Source organism: Phragmites australis, chromosome 4, assembly GCF_958298935.1.
Source record: "Phragmites australis chromosome 4, lpPhrAust1.1, whole genome shotgun sequence".
NCBI classification, from domain to species: Eukaryota; Viridiplantae; Streptophyta; class Magnoliopsida; order Poales; family Poaceae; genus Phragmites; species Phragmites australis.
The window spans coordinates 36,228,828-36,245,395 of record NC_084924.1 but is presented as its reverse complement, the minus strand read 5'-3'; the positions used below and the strand labels follow the sequence as shown (position 1 = coordinate 36,245,395).

At 42.0% G+C, this 16,568-nt stretch overlaps 1 protein-coding gene across 2 annotated transcripts; it reads left to right on the top strand.

Annotated features, from left to right (window-relative positions):
* The first annotated feature begins 11,167 nt into the window (after window positions 1–11,167).
* LOC133916268 (uncharacterized) lies at window positions 11,168–15,564 on the top strand. Of its 2 annotated transcripts, none has more exons than XM_062359880.1 (6): window positions 11,168–11,307; window positions 11,482–11,696; window positions 11,799–11,857; window positions 11,959–13,737; window positions 14,497–14,638; window positions 14,729–15,564. In XM_062359880.1, exons 2-6 carry the CDS (start codon window positions 11,579–11,581, stop codon window positions 15,415–15,417), a joined length of 2,787 nt encoding a protein of 928 aa, XP_062215864.1. In that variant the 5' UTR covers window positions 11,168–11,307; window positions 11,482–11,578; the 3' UTR covers window positions 15,418–15,564. The 2 variants fall into 2 exon arrangements, with proteins under 2 accessions (XP_062215864.1, XP_062215863.1); XM_062359879.1 differs by having other exon boundaries at window positions 11,796–11,857.
* The last annotated feature ends 1,004 nt before the right edge of the window (window positions 15,565–16,568 follow it).

Genomic DNA, 16,568 nt, shown 5'->3' with positions numbered 1-16,568 from the left:
GTGCTCTCAGATAGTTCTAAACAACTGGCCCCAGAACTATAAAATTCTGCTCCCTAGCTGATCACAATACACATCACAATTGGGCATTTAGCTAAGATCACACCTAGAAAAAGAACATGTCATCCATTCTTCGAAACTAAATAAACTTACTGGACAGAGCTACTAAACAGGTTTAGAAAAGCATAATATAATAGAAACTGCAAAAATCGAGCTGTAGAGCAATAGATGGAACTGAACAGACTAACAATTCTACAACTCCACCAATCTAGTAACAATTTATCCAAAATTTTAGGTTACCAGAAAGTGCACAAAGAAGCAACCGAGTTGCAAAACTCGGTATACAGGGGTTACTCAAATATTCCTAAGTCATAACTTTCACAACCAGCTTGAGTAAAATAATAACAGAGAAGTTTACGGGCTCAATCTATTATAGTTAGCCTAAATGCCCAATTTCATTAAACATTATCATCATCGAACATACATACGCAGACAACCATGCTGTTCAGGACAAAGAAATTAAAAAGTAACAGTGAAAATTGATGAAAGGAGTGGGTGAGAGAGGCAAGGCAAGCAGGTAAACTAAAAATAATGCAATTTGATGCCTAGATCCCATTGAAATCAGCTAGCTAGACCTGACATACACTAGACGACAAAATTACCTTTCTCACAGCAAAAAAAAGAGCATAAGTGTCAGATCAGTCCTAGACTAGTATGAGTTCTCATAAAGGTGATTAACCGAATTTTGCAACATTAGCACATACTGGATTCCATAAAAAACAAAACAAGATGTACATAAGACAATGTATAAGTGTAAGTTTGAGCTGTTTTCGCTCAATCTTCGAAAAAGTAAAAAAAAAAAAAGAGGAATATATGAGATAAGCATTGTCATGTTGAAACAACATTTGGTAGGATTCAAATCAAGCTAAAACATTTCAATCAATTCTTTAAAGGCTAGGGTTATAATGTATATAATAAACTTATGATACTAGAACAGTTAGAGAAGGATAATGTGTTAGCACCTAACCAAATGTGTAGAAAAGGTTTTGGAGAGTGAGTTGCTAGAAATTTTAGAGAATGAGGAATTATATTAGCTTAAAAGGACCATTAGATTCCTCCACAACAATCTATGACAAAGTTTAAAGCCAATCTCATATAAACTATACAATTAAGTAATTATAAATGCTTCATTATATCTACTACTTAATTATCAAAAACTCAAACTGGTCAATTATTTGAACATTCGAACTTGGAAATGTAGACAACACAAAGAAAGAAACAGATAACCTGTATGATCCAAAATTGACAAGCTGCATGAAAGTTCCATAGTCCAAAAAATGTGCAAGAGATGCATTTTTTGCAATTTTTTGAAGGAAAATTGCACTCAGACAATAAAAAACAATTGGCCCTAGGACTTTGAAGGCCCCGCTCCCTAATTGTCCTAGCAAATTCATCATCAATTGGGCAATGTTCCTAAGCATCAACTAGTAAAAAGACCTAGACTTGGAACAATAGTAGCAAACCACTACCAAGCCAAAACTGAAATTGATTCGAGCCATAAAAGACAGTGACAACAACTTGGACTTAGCAATTCATACAGTAAAATAAATGTGAAGCATATATAGAGACCACTGCAATACTAAACAAATCACCAGGTGTATCTCGGTGCACAGAATAGAGCCGAAACTAGATAATTCATAGGTCTATACTAGATTACTAAGAGAACATACCTAATTTCAGTAATCCTAATCATCATCGAGTAAATACCATATAAGACTTGCACTGTCTAGAGCATCATCTAGCTTAATCAGGCATCAAAGAGCATAATCATGCATATCACAGAGAAGAGAGGACCACGACTTGGCCGAAGCACCAGCTACGATGGCTCGGTCAGGAGGGAATGGCTGCTCACCACTGTGGATAGATGGAGCACGGTCGCCGAGGGCAGGGAGGTCGTCACGAGGAGCACTATCACTGGGGAGTACGGTCGCCAGGGAGAGGGAGGTCACCGGGAGAAGCACGATCGCTGAGGAGCACGGTCACCAAGGGGAGGGAGGTCACCAGGGGGAGGGAGGTCACCCGGAGGAGGATGGTCGCCGGGGGGAGGGAGGTCGCTGGGAGGAGCACAATCATCGGGGGGAGGGAGTTCACCGGGAGGAGCACTGTCGCCGAGAGGAACACGGTCATCGGGGGAAGGGAAGTCTCCGGGAGGAGCACAGTCGTTGGTGAGGAGCACGAGAGGCGGCTGTGGTTTTTAGAGAACTTGGTGCAGCGCGGGTTGGACGAAATGGTATATATAGCGGTATTAGTACAGACGGGTCCTGACTCCGAGCTGTCTGTACTAATATAAGTAGTACATATGGCTTTTTATAAAAACAGCCGTCTATAGAAATATTACTGGCACGTTATAACTCCGAGCTGTCTGTACTAATATATTAGTACATACTGCTTTCATTATAGAACTGTATGCACTATTGGTTTTCCAGAATCATTAAAACTTGTAAAATTCATAAATAATTCATACAAACTCCAAATGAGACAAAAAATTTATGTAAATTTATGATTAAATCTGTACTATCACATGGTGTAGGTACCATTCTTGTTACTATAACCAAAAAATTAACTTGAACATTAAACCTAAATATTAAATTGAACTAAAACTATCAAAAATTATAAATAATTCATACGAACTCCAAATTAATGAGATCAAATTTTTAAGTCAATTCATAACTAATTCATTTTTAATATTACATTGAATATATAGGTACATAACAATCAAGTAACATTATACAGCTTTAACAATCAACCCTTCTTGATGATCGACACGCAGATAGCAAGCAGCCCCAGTCAGAAGTTGTTCTTCATTAAGGGCGATGCCATCTCCAAGAGGGTACTCATAAAATTGATTGTACTCTTCTTCATTCACGATATTCTCAACTCCGACAATCCTTCTTTTTCCCAGAAGGACTATGTGATGCTTTGGATTTGCAGGGTCTTGCACATAAAAGACCTGGACAACTTGCCTAGCGAGTACAAATAGTTCATCTTTGTATGCGGCATGTTTGAGGTCGGCAGTAGACATTATGTACTTGTCTACCTTTACACTTAGAGTGCGAACCAACGACACTGGAAGAGGGGGATCTTGAAACGTACATAGTCGAGTTTCTAAATCTCCTCTATGTACCCATAGTACGCACAGACCCCATATTTGTCCTAAAAGGCATCTATGCGCACATCATTGTTCTGAACCATGCTCTTACTATCTCATGATTTGGTATAAAAGGTGTACCCATTTATGTCGTATGCTTCAAATGTCACGACTTTGTGATTTGATCATCTTGCCAACCAGCCAACATTGTCATCTGTTGAACTATTATTATTGAATCGCGCTGCCAACTAGTTGTTGAAGCTATGGTTATGCATATCGAGATACGAGGATACTTTAGTCATGTGTTGCAAGACAGTGAAATGGGCTTTAGATAACATGGCAAAATTAGCAATGATTGGTTTCCTACCTATGGTCCCTTTCCCATCCAATCTCCCCTCATGGCGAGGTATGGGTACACCAATTGGTTTGAGCTGCTCCATGTAATCAATGCAAAACTTGACTACCTCTTCGGTTGTGTAACCTTGGATGATGTTTCCCTTCGAACGAGATCGATTTCGTACATACTTCTTGAGAATTCCCATGTACCTCTTAAACGGGTACATGTGACATAGGATACTAGGCCGCATATCTTTATCTCTCTCACAAGGTGAATGATAATATGTACCATGATATCGAAAAACAACAGAGGAAATTACATCTCAAGATGACACAGTGTCTTCACCACATCGGCCTGTAAAACATCAAGTACTTCGGGACTGATGACCTTATGAGACATTGTGTTGAAAAAGTAACACAGCTTGGTGATTGTGTCTGGGAGATAGGTCGGTTGGATATTTCAGATTACAACAGGAAGCATTTGTGTCATCAACACATGGCAATCATGGGACTTCATGCCAACTAATTTCAAATCTTGCATCGAAACAAGTTTTGAAATGTTGGCGGAGTAACCAGACAGAACTTTCACACCATGCAAACACCGGCATAGTTTAATTCCCTTAGCCTTTTTCAGATTATAGCAGGCTAGAGGAAGCCTCGTTCTATCTTTTTCAGAGGGCTCAGGTGCCACCTCGGGCCTGATCTTCAAATCAACTAAGTCAAGCCTTGCATTGAGGTCGTCCTTCATCTTGCATTGAGGCCATCCTATGGTGGTGCATGAACACCGTTATATGTGAGTGGGGTAGCCACATACTCACGGTACCATCTTAGCAATAAGGGCACGCCGTGTCTACTTGTTTACTCTGGCCCAAAAGGTTACGTAGTGCAGGTAAATCATTGATCATGCAGAACAACAAGCCGCGTAGAGCAAAATTGTCTCTTTTGTAGCATCACCCCTTCGTTCCACAATGTTTTTAGATCTTCCACCAATAGTCTTAGGTATACATCAATATCGTTCACAGGTTGTTTCATGCCTTAGATAAGCAGTAATATCACCAAGTACTTACGCTTCATACACAACCAAGGAGGTAGATTGTAAATACTAAGAACAAATGGCCAAGTGATGTGTCTGCTGCTCATGTTCGCAAAAGGATTCATCCCGTCTGTGCGCAAAGCAAACCTTATATTCCTCAATTCTGCACCAAAGTTATCAAAGATCGTGTCGATGTTTCTCCACTGGCGAGAATCGGCAGGGTGCCTTAGCTTTCCATCTTGCTTGCGGCCCTCTGAGTGCCAGCACACAATCTGGCTTCTTTTCGATTCGCAAACAAATGCTTAAGACGTAGAATTATATGCAGATACCACACCACCTTAGCAGAAATTCCTTTCTTCACCTCACTGTCGTCTAATTGACTCTTACGTTTGTATCAAGATACTTTGCGCATTGGACATGAATGCAAGCCTGATACATATTTACGGTAGAGGATACAGTCATTCGGACATGCATGTATCCTTTCTACATCCAGTCCCAATGGACAAAGAACCCGCTTTACTTCGTATGTGCTTTTGGGCACCTCGTTTCCATCTGGAAGCATGTCTGATAAAATTTCTAATAGCGTCGTGAAACTCTTGTCCGACTAACCATCGCTTGCTTTCAATTTAAGCAATTCAAGAACGGATGACAACTTTGTGTATTCCGGTTTGCATCTAGGGAACAACGGCTTCTCCGAGTCCTCAATCAAGCACATGAATTTGTTAAAGTCTCTATAAGTACCCAAGTTCATGTCTACATCGCACAACATCTGATCCAACCTATCATCGTCACCTGCAGCACCACAGCCATCATCATCTGCACCAAATTCCTCATCATCTTCTCTTCTTACATCGACTTCTAGTTCTTCAATGGTACCAATGTCATCATGCTTCACCATGTTTGGTCCAACACATGTAGTCCAGTTTGAAGCCCCTGATAATACAGTGCACTTGGATCTGAAGGGTTGTGTTATATCTAAGAAAGGATCTTACGTTTCTATAATCTCAACAAGGACAATATATAAATTCAACACCCTTCTCCAATCAATCCTCCTCGGCAACTGCCAAAAAATTCATCACACCATCAAGATACTCTTGGTTCGTACGAGAACCATACATCGAGCCATGATCTGTCTATAATGTATGAAATAAATTAATATCAAATCAACCTAATAAAAGAGAGCAACTAAACTTTTCATCAAAAAAAAAATAGAGCTATCATGCATGCATGCATGAATGAACCATACAAATGACAATTAATTCGAAAATAATTAATAATTACCGTTATATTATATACATGAATACTTAAAAATAAGGGCAAACATTAATTCAGAACTTATCGTTAAATACTATAGCTATTGATAATTTTATGTTTATATACCCAAAATTCAAAATTTATCTACTAGATTAAAGTTAGTCATTTATAGTAATACATAATTAAACCTTGATCTATACTTTGAGCTTCATATATACCTAGAAAAACTAATATATTCTAGATCATCATGGAAAAAAAAATCTAAGTCTAGATGTAGATATAGTTGATCTCTCAAGACTAAATTAGAACATAAATCTACATCATCTAATGGATAGGACAAAACTACGTCATTATGAAAAAAAATCTAGATCTAAATCTAGATCTAGCTAGCTCTCCAAACCAAAATCTAGACCATCTAAACCAAAATAGAACATAATGTTTACCTTGGAGTAACAAATGCCAATGAATCTTCAAGTTTTCACCGAAATCTAACAATTTTTTTAGTCAAAATTGCCATCTCCCTCCAAAAGCTGAGCATTGTTCGGCCGCCATTGTTCTGCTTTAATCCGGAGGTTGGGGATGATATATTGTTCTATAGTATAGATGGCTTCATGTTTAGAGCCATCTGTACTATCACATCTCTCATCGGCTATTTTCTCAAACGGCTCGTGTTTGAAGCTGTCTATATTAATTTTACAGATAGCTCCAAATATATTAATTTTACGGATAGCTCATATTTGGAGCCATCTATGATATTTGTTTTATTACAGACGACTCCAAATATGAGACGTTTGTATTAATATTACATATGGCTCGTATTTGGAGCCGTCTGTGATATTAGTATTATTACAGACGGCTCTAAATAGGAACCATCTATAATAAAAGTGTCCTACCACCTCCGGAGGGGTCTTATTATTATCACAAAAGATTCTTATTTAGAGCCGTCTGTGATAATCTTTGCACGGACATCTCTACATACTTGTCTGTAGATTGCACGATGCTACACTTTAGGATGGAAGGAAAACACGAGTAATAAAACTATAGCTGATAACATAGTACCAAAATAAATATCCTACATGACATAGCAATCACATAATAGAAATAACATAAATATGTACAAGTACTGTATAACAACACAGTCAAGGGGGGTCGCCATGGCCATAGGCGCGCTTGCTGGGCATGCCCGCCATCCCTTGTCGGCTTGCTGCTCTGTGATGTACGTGGTCATTGGACTACGTTAAGGGGTCACGTGGAGGGTGCCGAGGGCATGCAGCGTCTGTTGGGTGACAGGGTCGAACTGCGTCGCTTGCGTCGCCTGCGTCGCTTGCGTCGCCTGCGTCGGTAGAGGTGCCCCTACTGTCTGCGACAGATCCTCCTCGTTGGTTGGCAATGATAACCAATCATCCATCACGGAGTGCGATGAGTCAGACACTATGCCGAAGGAGGCTGGAACTGTTGCATGGTATAACTATATCAAATATCGTGCATCACAGTATAGTTGAATTGAAAAATACAATCTCGAGTGATACCATTGATAATGATGAACCTAGAACTGAAGCACCCGAGGGGAAACTAGGTGTCGACATGTACTGCACCAATGGTGGCCAAGATGACGAGGTTGGTTCCGTGTGGAAGCATGGCGGCATATCCCGAGCGTGTGATGGCGACTCGTCTGTGTGGTAGGCTCAACGACGTCCAGTACCCGCTAGTGCGAAGCACGTCGAAATCTGTCGAGGCAACACCGTGCCAGCTGATGCAGACCGGCCATCAGCTCACCCGAGTCAACCAGCTATGGGACTAACTCCCAGCGGTCCACAAAGTCTAGTAGCTCTGTGCCGACATCCCTGCACGTGTACGCCTATAATGCCCGAGAAAACACATTTAATAATAAGAATGAAAGTCAGTACAATGAAACATCCTCATGTACCATTGCGTGGTACGCCATCGTTGGCTTTGTAGCGAATATGCCGGTGACCTCCAGCTCGTGCTGTGGTGGCTCCGAAGGCATTGGGATGCACCTAACTCGCGTCACCCCATGCAACCAGTGCAAGTATGTGTCCTCCGTCCTATGGTCGTAAGGCCCTCTGGGGACATGGACGTGTGCAGCCGCGTCTGCCCACTCGTCCACCCACACCTACAACTTACCCTTCCAAGTTGCATTGTAGGCGATGCCCTGACCCTTCCTCGCCATCCTACAAGACAAAGTTACGATTATAGAACTGAAAGCATGAATAGTAAAGAACCTGTAACAACAGAATACTTACAAGTGAGTGTTGTCCGTCAATCGTCGTGGCAGGAGGAGGTGCTAGTGATACCCGAACTACCTGAGCACTCTGTCCAGGTAGTAGGGCTCGACTGTGACGTCGAACACCAGCCATCGTTGTGTAATCCAGAGAGCCTGGTCCCTGTGGCACAAATCAGAGAGGCCAAGAGGTTCCCGTGTCATGACCGCCATGTGGTCGTACGGTTTCTAGCGCACCCTGTCCATCTGCAGCTAGTCGAATGTGCCGACGAACTAATGGTACAAAGAGGGTGTCGTCGCTGTCACCCACCTCGACTGTATGAAAAAAAAAGTGTCAGTCATATAAGCATCATGAAAGAAAAGTGCCTCATCCCGCTCTCCCTGATCAGAACGCATCGCGGCTTGATTTTCTTCCCTCTCGTTACGTTTTTCTCTTGCAGTCTGTATCTCAACCAGTATACTAGTCTATAGGGGTATCTTCGGAGCCACACTCTCATGTACCTCCTCAGGGACAATATTTTCACCAACAACTTCTACGGTGCTAGGTCCAGCTTCTGTGGACCCAACACCGCTCGCTTCTACAAGGATACTGTGGGAAAAACCCCGTCTTAACCCTAGTAACACAAATTGTTGTTATTGCTTCGAACATGTAAACTCCAAGAGCTCTCACTGCCAGCCGATTTCTCAATGTCTAGGAATCAGAACCTTCATCATCAACTGCCGATGTGTCGAACAAAGTTGCAGCAGATTACACAGCCAACCTAACACTTGGGACTACCTAATATCTCCTGAACTATGCGATTATATCTCCACATACCAGAAATTACTCAAATCCACCCACTGTTACAATGCATGACATATCAAGACTGTAAAAAACCCTGAACCCCACTATGGTCGACATACTTGATTAAACAACCATATTATACTCTGCTAGGTTAAATAATTAAAATCAACATACAATAGCTACGACCACAAAATCTTTTCAACCTCATCACTTGTATTCTACATAACCATAAAATATCACCGTTAACAAACTCTTTCAGTTCACACTATACCATTCTAAATGTATTACTGTCAAAAAATTACTCCATCTCTATTCTAAATATACTACAACTATGAAATTTTGTACTACATATTCATAACAATTCGACTTCAAACTAGTCTAGATTATCTAACTATTGCAAAAGTTCTAACTACATATGCTCTATGCTACATTATCTATTCTACACGTATCTAAATTTTTCTACTCTAAATTTTAAATAAATCACATTTTCCCCCTTTCATTCTAAATAAAAGTATGCGAAATTCCACAACAATTCAAATGTAAAATTTGTACATCGATGAAAAATGTGTACAGCTAATAATATCCAATTTCTAAATCATATTAAATAACCTATTTTAACTCCACATTACCAAAATACTTAAACTTTTCTAACTATTCTACATTTTCTAACTAATTATACTATATTTTCTACCTTTAACTAATTTCCAAATTGTACCTACTTTATTCTATATTTCATATCTTTATTTTTCTAAATTATCTACTTGATATCTCTCTAATATTCTCTAACTATTTTCCTACAGTTTTCGTAAGTACTCTAATTTTTCTAACTAATTTTCTATTATTTTTCTAACTATTAATCTCTAATTATTTTCTACTATTTCTCCTAAATCACCTATGCTTTTTCTACCTACCCCTATTTTTTATAATTTTCTAACTACTCCTAATTTTTCTAACTACATCTTCTTCCTAACTACTCCTACATTTCTAACTAATTTTAACTATTTAAAAAAAAGAAAAAAAACTTACCGACGTTGCTCTCCTCGTCGCACGCCGCCCCGTGCCTCTCACCATCGCCCCGCAAAGCTCGCCATCGCCACTCGTCGCCGCCCACTCTGTGTACGGTCGCGCGTGGAAGAGAAATCGGTGGCATAAAATATATAAAAACTGTCGGCACATGAAATACTGACAAGCCTAACGTTGCACTTATCGACATTCCACGTGCCGACATGCTATAATGTGTCACCTGTCGGTATTCTGAATGCTTACAGACAACTACGCTCCATGTAAACCCTACATGACACCACGTTTAGTTGAACCCACGATCTGTTGGTATTTCACATACTGATAGATCCTCAGACCCAACGTCACTTAAGGTGTCGACATGATAGGTACCTTATCGGTATTTCATATGCCGACAGGTAATTATTTTTATATTTTTTAATTTAACCTATTATTTTTATAATTTTATAATAAAATAATATTATTTAAAAAAACTCACCAACTAGCTCCCTCCAACGGCACAGCGCAGTCAAGGAGGCCCGACATATCATTGCATCACCCCTGTCCCTCCCGGCATAATCATTTCCAAACTCTCCGGGCCCACCCCCAGATCTCATTGACTTGGTGAGATTCATCTCGGCATCTCGCCACGCACGGCGTCCCGTCAAATCGCCAGCACACCCACCAGTCAGACGACGCCACGTCATCAAAGATGCCTGCTGTTCTACACCGTGGAGCGACAGCCTCTCCAGTTGCAACTTGCAAGACAATTCAGATCTATTTTTAATTTTTTTAAAAAAATTTGTTTTATTTATCTAAAAAGTTGCATTTGGAAATAGGTTGGTTGCTTTTATAATGAATTTTTGACATTTCAGTATATAGCTACTTAGAAAAACATCTCTCAACGAACTAATCAGCTTTAATTTATTTTACTAAGAAACAGACTTTATCGTCTTCAAAATCCTATTTATTCTGATTTCTAATTTCTAATTTTTGACAGTAATAGAAAAAACAAAAATCAGAAACAAATAAGCCTCAACTACCCCGGCATAGGAAACCCCCGACGTGAACGCATCTCCGCCGTCGATCCTACCCATCAGGATCCCCTCCGCCTCGAATCGAATTTGAAATGCTGCGCTTGAAAAGAGCCGTTGCCTCCTTTCATCGTTTTCCCCACCCACCCCTCGCGTCCACGCCACGACGCGCACCACCCACCGCCAGGTGCGTCCCGCGCCTGCTCCCTGCCCCACGTGTCAGCCTCACGCTTCCGCCCCGCCTCAACGGCAGAAAGGGGCCCACCGCTCGGAATTCGAAAACCCCATTTCCGGCGTGCGTTTTTAATACCACTCTCGGATCGACTCCCCCAGCAGCATAAATGTCCTGCCTTTATCGGCGTCCCCCGATCTGTTGCTCCCGGCTTCCGCTTCCCGCCGCCGCAGCCGCAGCCGCCGCCGGTACTGGCAGCGTCCGCTTCCTACTCGCTGCGCGGCCGCCTCGACCTCGAGGCCACGTCGGTAAGCAAGAAAGCGCCAGCCTTTCTCTCTCCTCTCGACTCGCTTCGCGAGCTAGCAGGTTTAGGCGATGCTTCGACTAGGGGACGTCGTGATTGTTAGCACGCTGGCCGTTGTCTTAGAACCTAGGCGTTGATAGTCTGTTCGACTGAGGTAGATTTGTTGTTTGATTTGTAGCTGGCTGTATCGGTGATTTTCTTGCGGGGGATGCTGCGGATCGGATGCTAAGGAGCAGAGAGGGGCTTTGGTTTGAGGTGTGAGAGTTTTAGAATCGATGGGGACAGAGAAGGGTGGCGCTAAGATTGGTGGGGGCAGCGGAAGCGGCGGTGGGATCTTCAACCTGTTCGACTGGAAGCGCAAGTCACGCAAGAAGCTGTTCTCCAACTCGCCCGGTAGGTGTTTGTAAGAATGCATCACTCACTGAAGCTCCCCGGCCGAGATGTTCTCTGTCCGATTTATGTATTCTTATTCCTGTTCGTGTGATCTGTTAGTAGAGGGCGCCAAGCTTGTCAAGAGGAGCGAAGAAACCTTGCCGTCCAGGCGTCTCCACTCGGTCAGTGATCTTTCGGCGATCTCACTCCTCGCAGCGATTCATTGATGATGTGTTGGTGCAGGGGCTTGTGTTCACTTATGTTTGGGTGGATGCATTTGTAGGTTGATGAAGATGAAGGGATTGGCGTGTCAAGCTTCAAAGGGAGCAGCGACTACAGCTGCGCATCTTCAGTGACAGATGAGGAAGGGCGTGAGATGAAGGCACCAGGTGTCGTGGCCAGGCTCATGGGCTTGGATGCCATGCCCTCCTCTGGTGTTCCAGAGCCTTACTGCACCCCATTCCGTGACACAAGGTCGTTCAGGGATAGCCACAGCCTCAAGAGGAGCCCTGAGTACTCCATGAATGACCAATTCAGTCATGTGCCTCGGAGGGTTGATGGTTATATGAGGAAGCCATTGGATCTGAGAGCTCAAAAGATGCCGAGCAGCCCGATTGAAAGATTCCAGATAGAAGCATTACCACCAAGGTCCGCAAAGACCTTACCGATGTCTCATCACAGATTGTTGTCTCCCATCAAGAATCCAGGTTTCAGTTCAGCGCGGAATGCTGCTCAGATCATGGAGGAAGCAGCCAAGATTCTTGAGCCAAGGCCAGAAGCCAGTTCTAGGGAGAAAATCTGCTCATTCAGCCCGGCACGAATTCCTTTGAGGGTTTCGGAGCCAAGACAGATCATTCCAGCTTCTCAGAGGACTGTGTCTCTAAAGATGCAATCATCCAGGATCCCTCCTGATCTGCCAGATGTGAGGTTCTCCAGAGGGCAGCATATGAACCGGAGCTGGAACAGTGATGAAGATATTGTTGTAATCAGGCCTTCGGTTGATTCTTATGAGATTAACAATCCTAGTTGTTCAAAGAGCAACAAGGGAAAGTCTATTTCTTTGGCACTGCAGGCAAAGGTCAATGTGCAGAAGAGGGAAGGAGTAAGTGGTTTGGGGAGGAATTCTGGAATGCAGAAAGAACTTGATGAGCATAGAACAAACCAACCTTTTAGGAGTCAGTCTAATCACCAGAGGAACAAGCAGCAAAAGAAGCCATCATTATCTGGCACTTCTTCCCCTGTCCTTCGGCAAAATAATCAAAAACAGAATTCTTTGGTGAGCAGAGGCAAGGTGGCACCAAACAAATCAGTCTCAACGCAGCAAGGTAGAAAGGTGATGGCAGGAGATTCCTCTTCTGGGAAGATCAAGAGTGGAAGCAAAGTATCTAAAGTTGGTGGCAGAAAAGACATTGTGGAAAGCATAAGTGGTGATAGGGAAGGATCATCGTCAAACAACAAGGACTTCCCACAAAAGAAACGTTTGATAGAGAGGAACTCCACCAATGAGAAGGGTACATTCGTGCCTGAAAAACCAGTGGGTAAACTTCAAAAGCAGGTTCAACCTAATGTTGTTATGGATGAGCACATTAAGCGGAATAAGGAAAGTAAAGATACTACAGATGTTGTGTCATTTACCTTCACCTCACCCTTGGTCAAACCATCAGCAGGACCCTCCAGATTGGCAGGTAAGTGGGATACAAGAAGCAATTTTAATCTGGACACAGGATGTGATAAAGATGATTCAGATAACAAGGCTGAAGGGCTATCATCAGTGGGGTTGAACTTTGTAAACGGTGATGCATTAAGCCTTCTCTTAGAAAAGAAGCTTAAGGAGCTAACATCAAAAATTGATCCATCCATCACCTTCACAAGGGGTGACACATTTGTGCCTGCTACTTTTACCTTGGAAGAACCACCAACCTCCTCTTGCAGCAATTGGGGCTCAGAAAGTGGAGCATTTGACTGTAGCCCTTCTGAAGTAAAACCTTCTCAATATGTTGATTATTGCCAATCGGCTCAGTCATCTACAAAAGGCCAAATTTTCCGAGGCAGTAAATTACAGGTAAACATTGGTTTGCGCTATCTTTTGTGAATAACATCATAGCACAACAATACAGGCTAATTCTAAGAAACCATCATTTTAAATGTTGTACCATTATTTCTTTCTCTAATGGAGCTTGCAAAGGATTTCATGTTATCTTAGAATAGAATACCTCATATGCTTGCTCACTGCATAATATGTTTATGGCCTAATGTTATCACCAAAGTCTTCTTATGAAACTAGTAAAGGCACATCCATATGTCTTTTCTCTTGGGGGGGGGGGGGGGGGGCAGTGTAATTTCAACTTCAAGATCTGGAATTGGATTTCATCAATATGTTGTGTTTGACATCATCATGACATGATACCAACCTTTACCACGGATTAAGTGCCTTATTGAACTTTCTGCAATGATGCAATTTTCTGATAGTTGGGGTAATTTCAGTGTTCTGAGATAGCCTTGCCAGGCCATTTAGTTCTTTTGCCATATGCTTGCCTTTGAGTTTCAGTCATGGATGCTTATAAATATACATGAGATGATCTCAGTTGATTCCATAAAAGAGGAAGAAATTATATGTGGAAAAATGAAAATGGCAAGGAGTTTTCTTTATGCTATAGTTGGATGTGCTAAAGGTTCCTTAGTAACATTGGGCTTATATTTTGGTGAGTCCTCTGTAGTGTACAAGTTTGTGCCTTCTGGTCTTCACATAGTATGCCATGACTCCTTGTGTACCACCTTCTAGTGTAGTTGCAGTTCTAATAGAAATTTCACTTGCATCTAGGTGGAGGAACCAGAAGAATGCAGTAGCATAAGCAATGCAAGGAAGGAACGGGAGCATGAAGATCTAAGTCCCCTCTCTGTGCTTGAGCCAACCTTTCTAAGTGAGAGTTGCTGGTCTTCCGAGTGTTCAGGCAGCAGCGATGGTAATTGATCTAACATGAAATTCTGCAATATCTGCTCGAACTGTTGACATTTTTAACCTCTAAAGACTAATCATGTTTGTCCCGTGACAGGTATTAAGGGATATTCATCTTCTTCTGAAGTTAAGAATGACCCAGGGAATTTCTTGATGAATCCATCATCAGTTGACATTGAGTCAAAGACAACAGATTCATCCTCTTCTGCATCACTGGATACTTCAGATATCTCAGATGTCACTCAATGTTCAAAGAAATCAAGAAACACAGAGCTGGAGTACGTTGGAGATGTGCTAGGCAATGTCAACTTGGCAACGGATGAGCTGGGGTCACTCTTTGTCAATCAAGATGGATCAGCTTTGGATCCCCTCCTCTTCGAGAAATTGGAGAGCATGAATGTATATACACAAGGGAAAGAGCCTCTGCGCCATCGAAGGTACAGGCGGCTTTTGTTCGACTGCGTAAATGAATGCCTGGAGACAAGACGCCTCACCTACTTCCGGGCAGGATATGCAGCATGGAGCAAAGGGGTGGCAGCGCTGAGCAGGAGCATAGAGAAAGAAGTCTGCAACGAGATCACTAGCTGGAAGAGCATGGGAGAATGGGTGGAGGATGAGCTTGTCGACAAGGACATGAGCAGCGGGGTGGGCACATGGGTTGATTTCGGGGTGGAGGCGTTCGAGGCCGGTGAGGAGGTGGAGACTGAGATATTGGGCTCGCTGCTTGACGAGGTGATCAGCGACATGTTCTTGAGACGGTGGCAGGAGTGTAATTTTGTAATTTGACCTGGATATTGTTGTTTTGCGCTGTAATTTTGTTTTCCTTCGGTTGTTACATATCTTCTATTTATTGTGTCAACCCAGACTTGTTCAAATCAGTGATAAGTGTTGTTTCCCCAGTGGGATAGATAGATCATCATTGTTGCTTCAGCATTGTTGCTTTCCCTGCTTGACATGGTTTCTAAAGTTTTTACCTCTGTTATAACCAAATACATGATTGCATCTGACTATTCAATGCAAAACTTACCCGGCTGACATTCGATTTATGCCTCCCACGTTGTGGTGCAATGCAATGGACCTGCAAGTGTCAGAATAATGTGGCCTGCATAAATCGCGTTGCATTATAGCGCGATCAGATCTTTCATGGGCTAGCCGACAGGTCAAGCTGGACGTGTTCTATGGAGGCCAGGTCTAGTAGGCACTAGAAGCCATCATGTAGTGGTCTGCATTATTTGCTCATACTACCAGTAATTCAGGATCCTATCTTGTGGCGTCACCTTGTTTCTTGGTAAGTGATGTTACAGTGTGCATTACTAGGTGTAGCAGTATATAAACTTGTCTTACATCGACAGTTGCATGGTCTCTTACCATATCGGAAGAAGTGTTCCAAATCATCAGGATGTGCTCCTTATAACAGTTCGCAAATCAGAGTGTAACAGAAACATGTTGGTTTCTTAGTGAGATGTCATCGTAGTGCAGTAGAAGGCCTGGTCGGGCATGAATGTTCTACGTAACTGGGATCAAGGTGATCCGATGGCTAAATTTTCGACTGATCCTTTAAACAAAGTCGGTTAAAGCTCTCAAGGCAAATCCTTCGAGTTTGATCCAACAATAGTAAAGCCTGCCACAATTCCAATATTCTGTGCATGCAGTTGTAGCTTCGCACTAACAAGAAATAGGACCAAAACATCAGCATACTCGAATTTATTTTAAACTCGAATCAATGAAAAAGTTAGCACGGAATCATCGTCTTTCAACTCCAACAAACAAAATATTTCAACATGAATTTAACTTTTAGCACAAATAAAATGAAGCAAATCTTCAATTCAAGAGACGATATTTCAACTCAAGCAAATAAAAGCTTTGACCATAAATATCCAAATCTTAAATAGAAATTTCAAAATTTAAACTTAAAAGTCAAAATTTTCATGAAGATC

What these genes read in the sequence shown, in the direction of transcription:
- LOC133916268 (XM_062359879.1), top strand. Translation starts at nt 11,579, where the DNA reads ATGGGGACAGAGAAGGGTGGCGCTAAGATTGGTGGGGGCAGCGGAAGC. An exon ending in TCCGAGGCAGTAAATTACAG is followed by an intron (nt 13,738 to 14,496) that starts GTAAACATTGGT and finishes ACTTGCATCTAG; the next exon opens with GTGGAGGAACCAGAAGAATG. An exon ending in GTGTTCAGGCAGCAGCGATG is followed by an intron (nt 14,639 to 14,728) that starts GTAATTGATCTA and finishes GTCCCGTGACAG; the next exon opens with GTATTAAGGGATATTCATCT.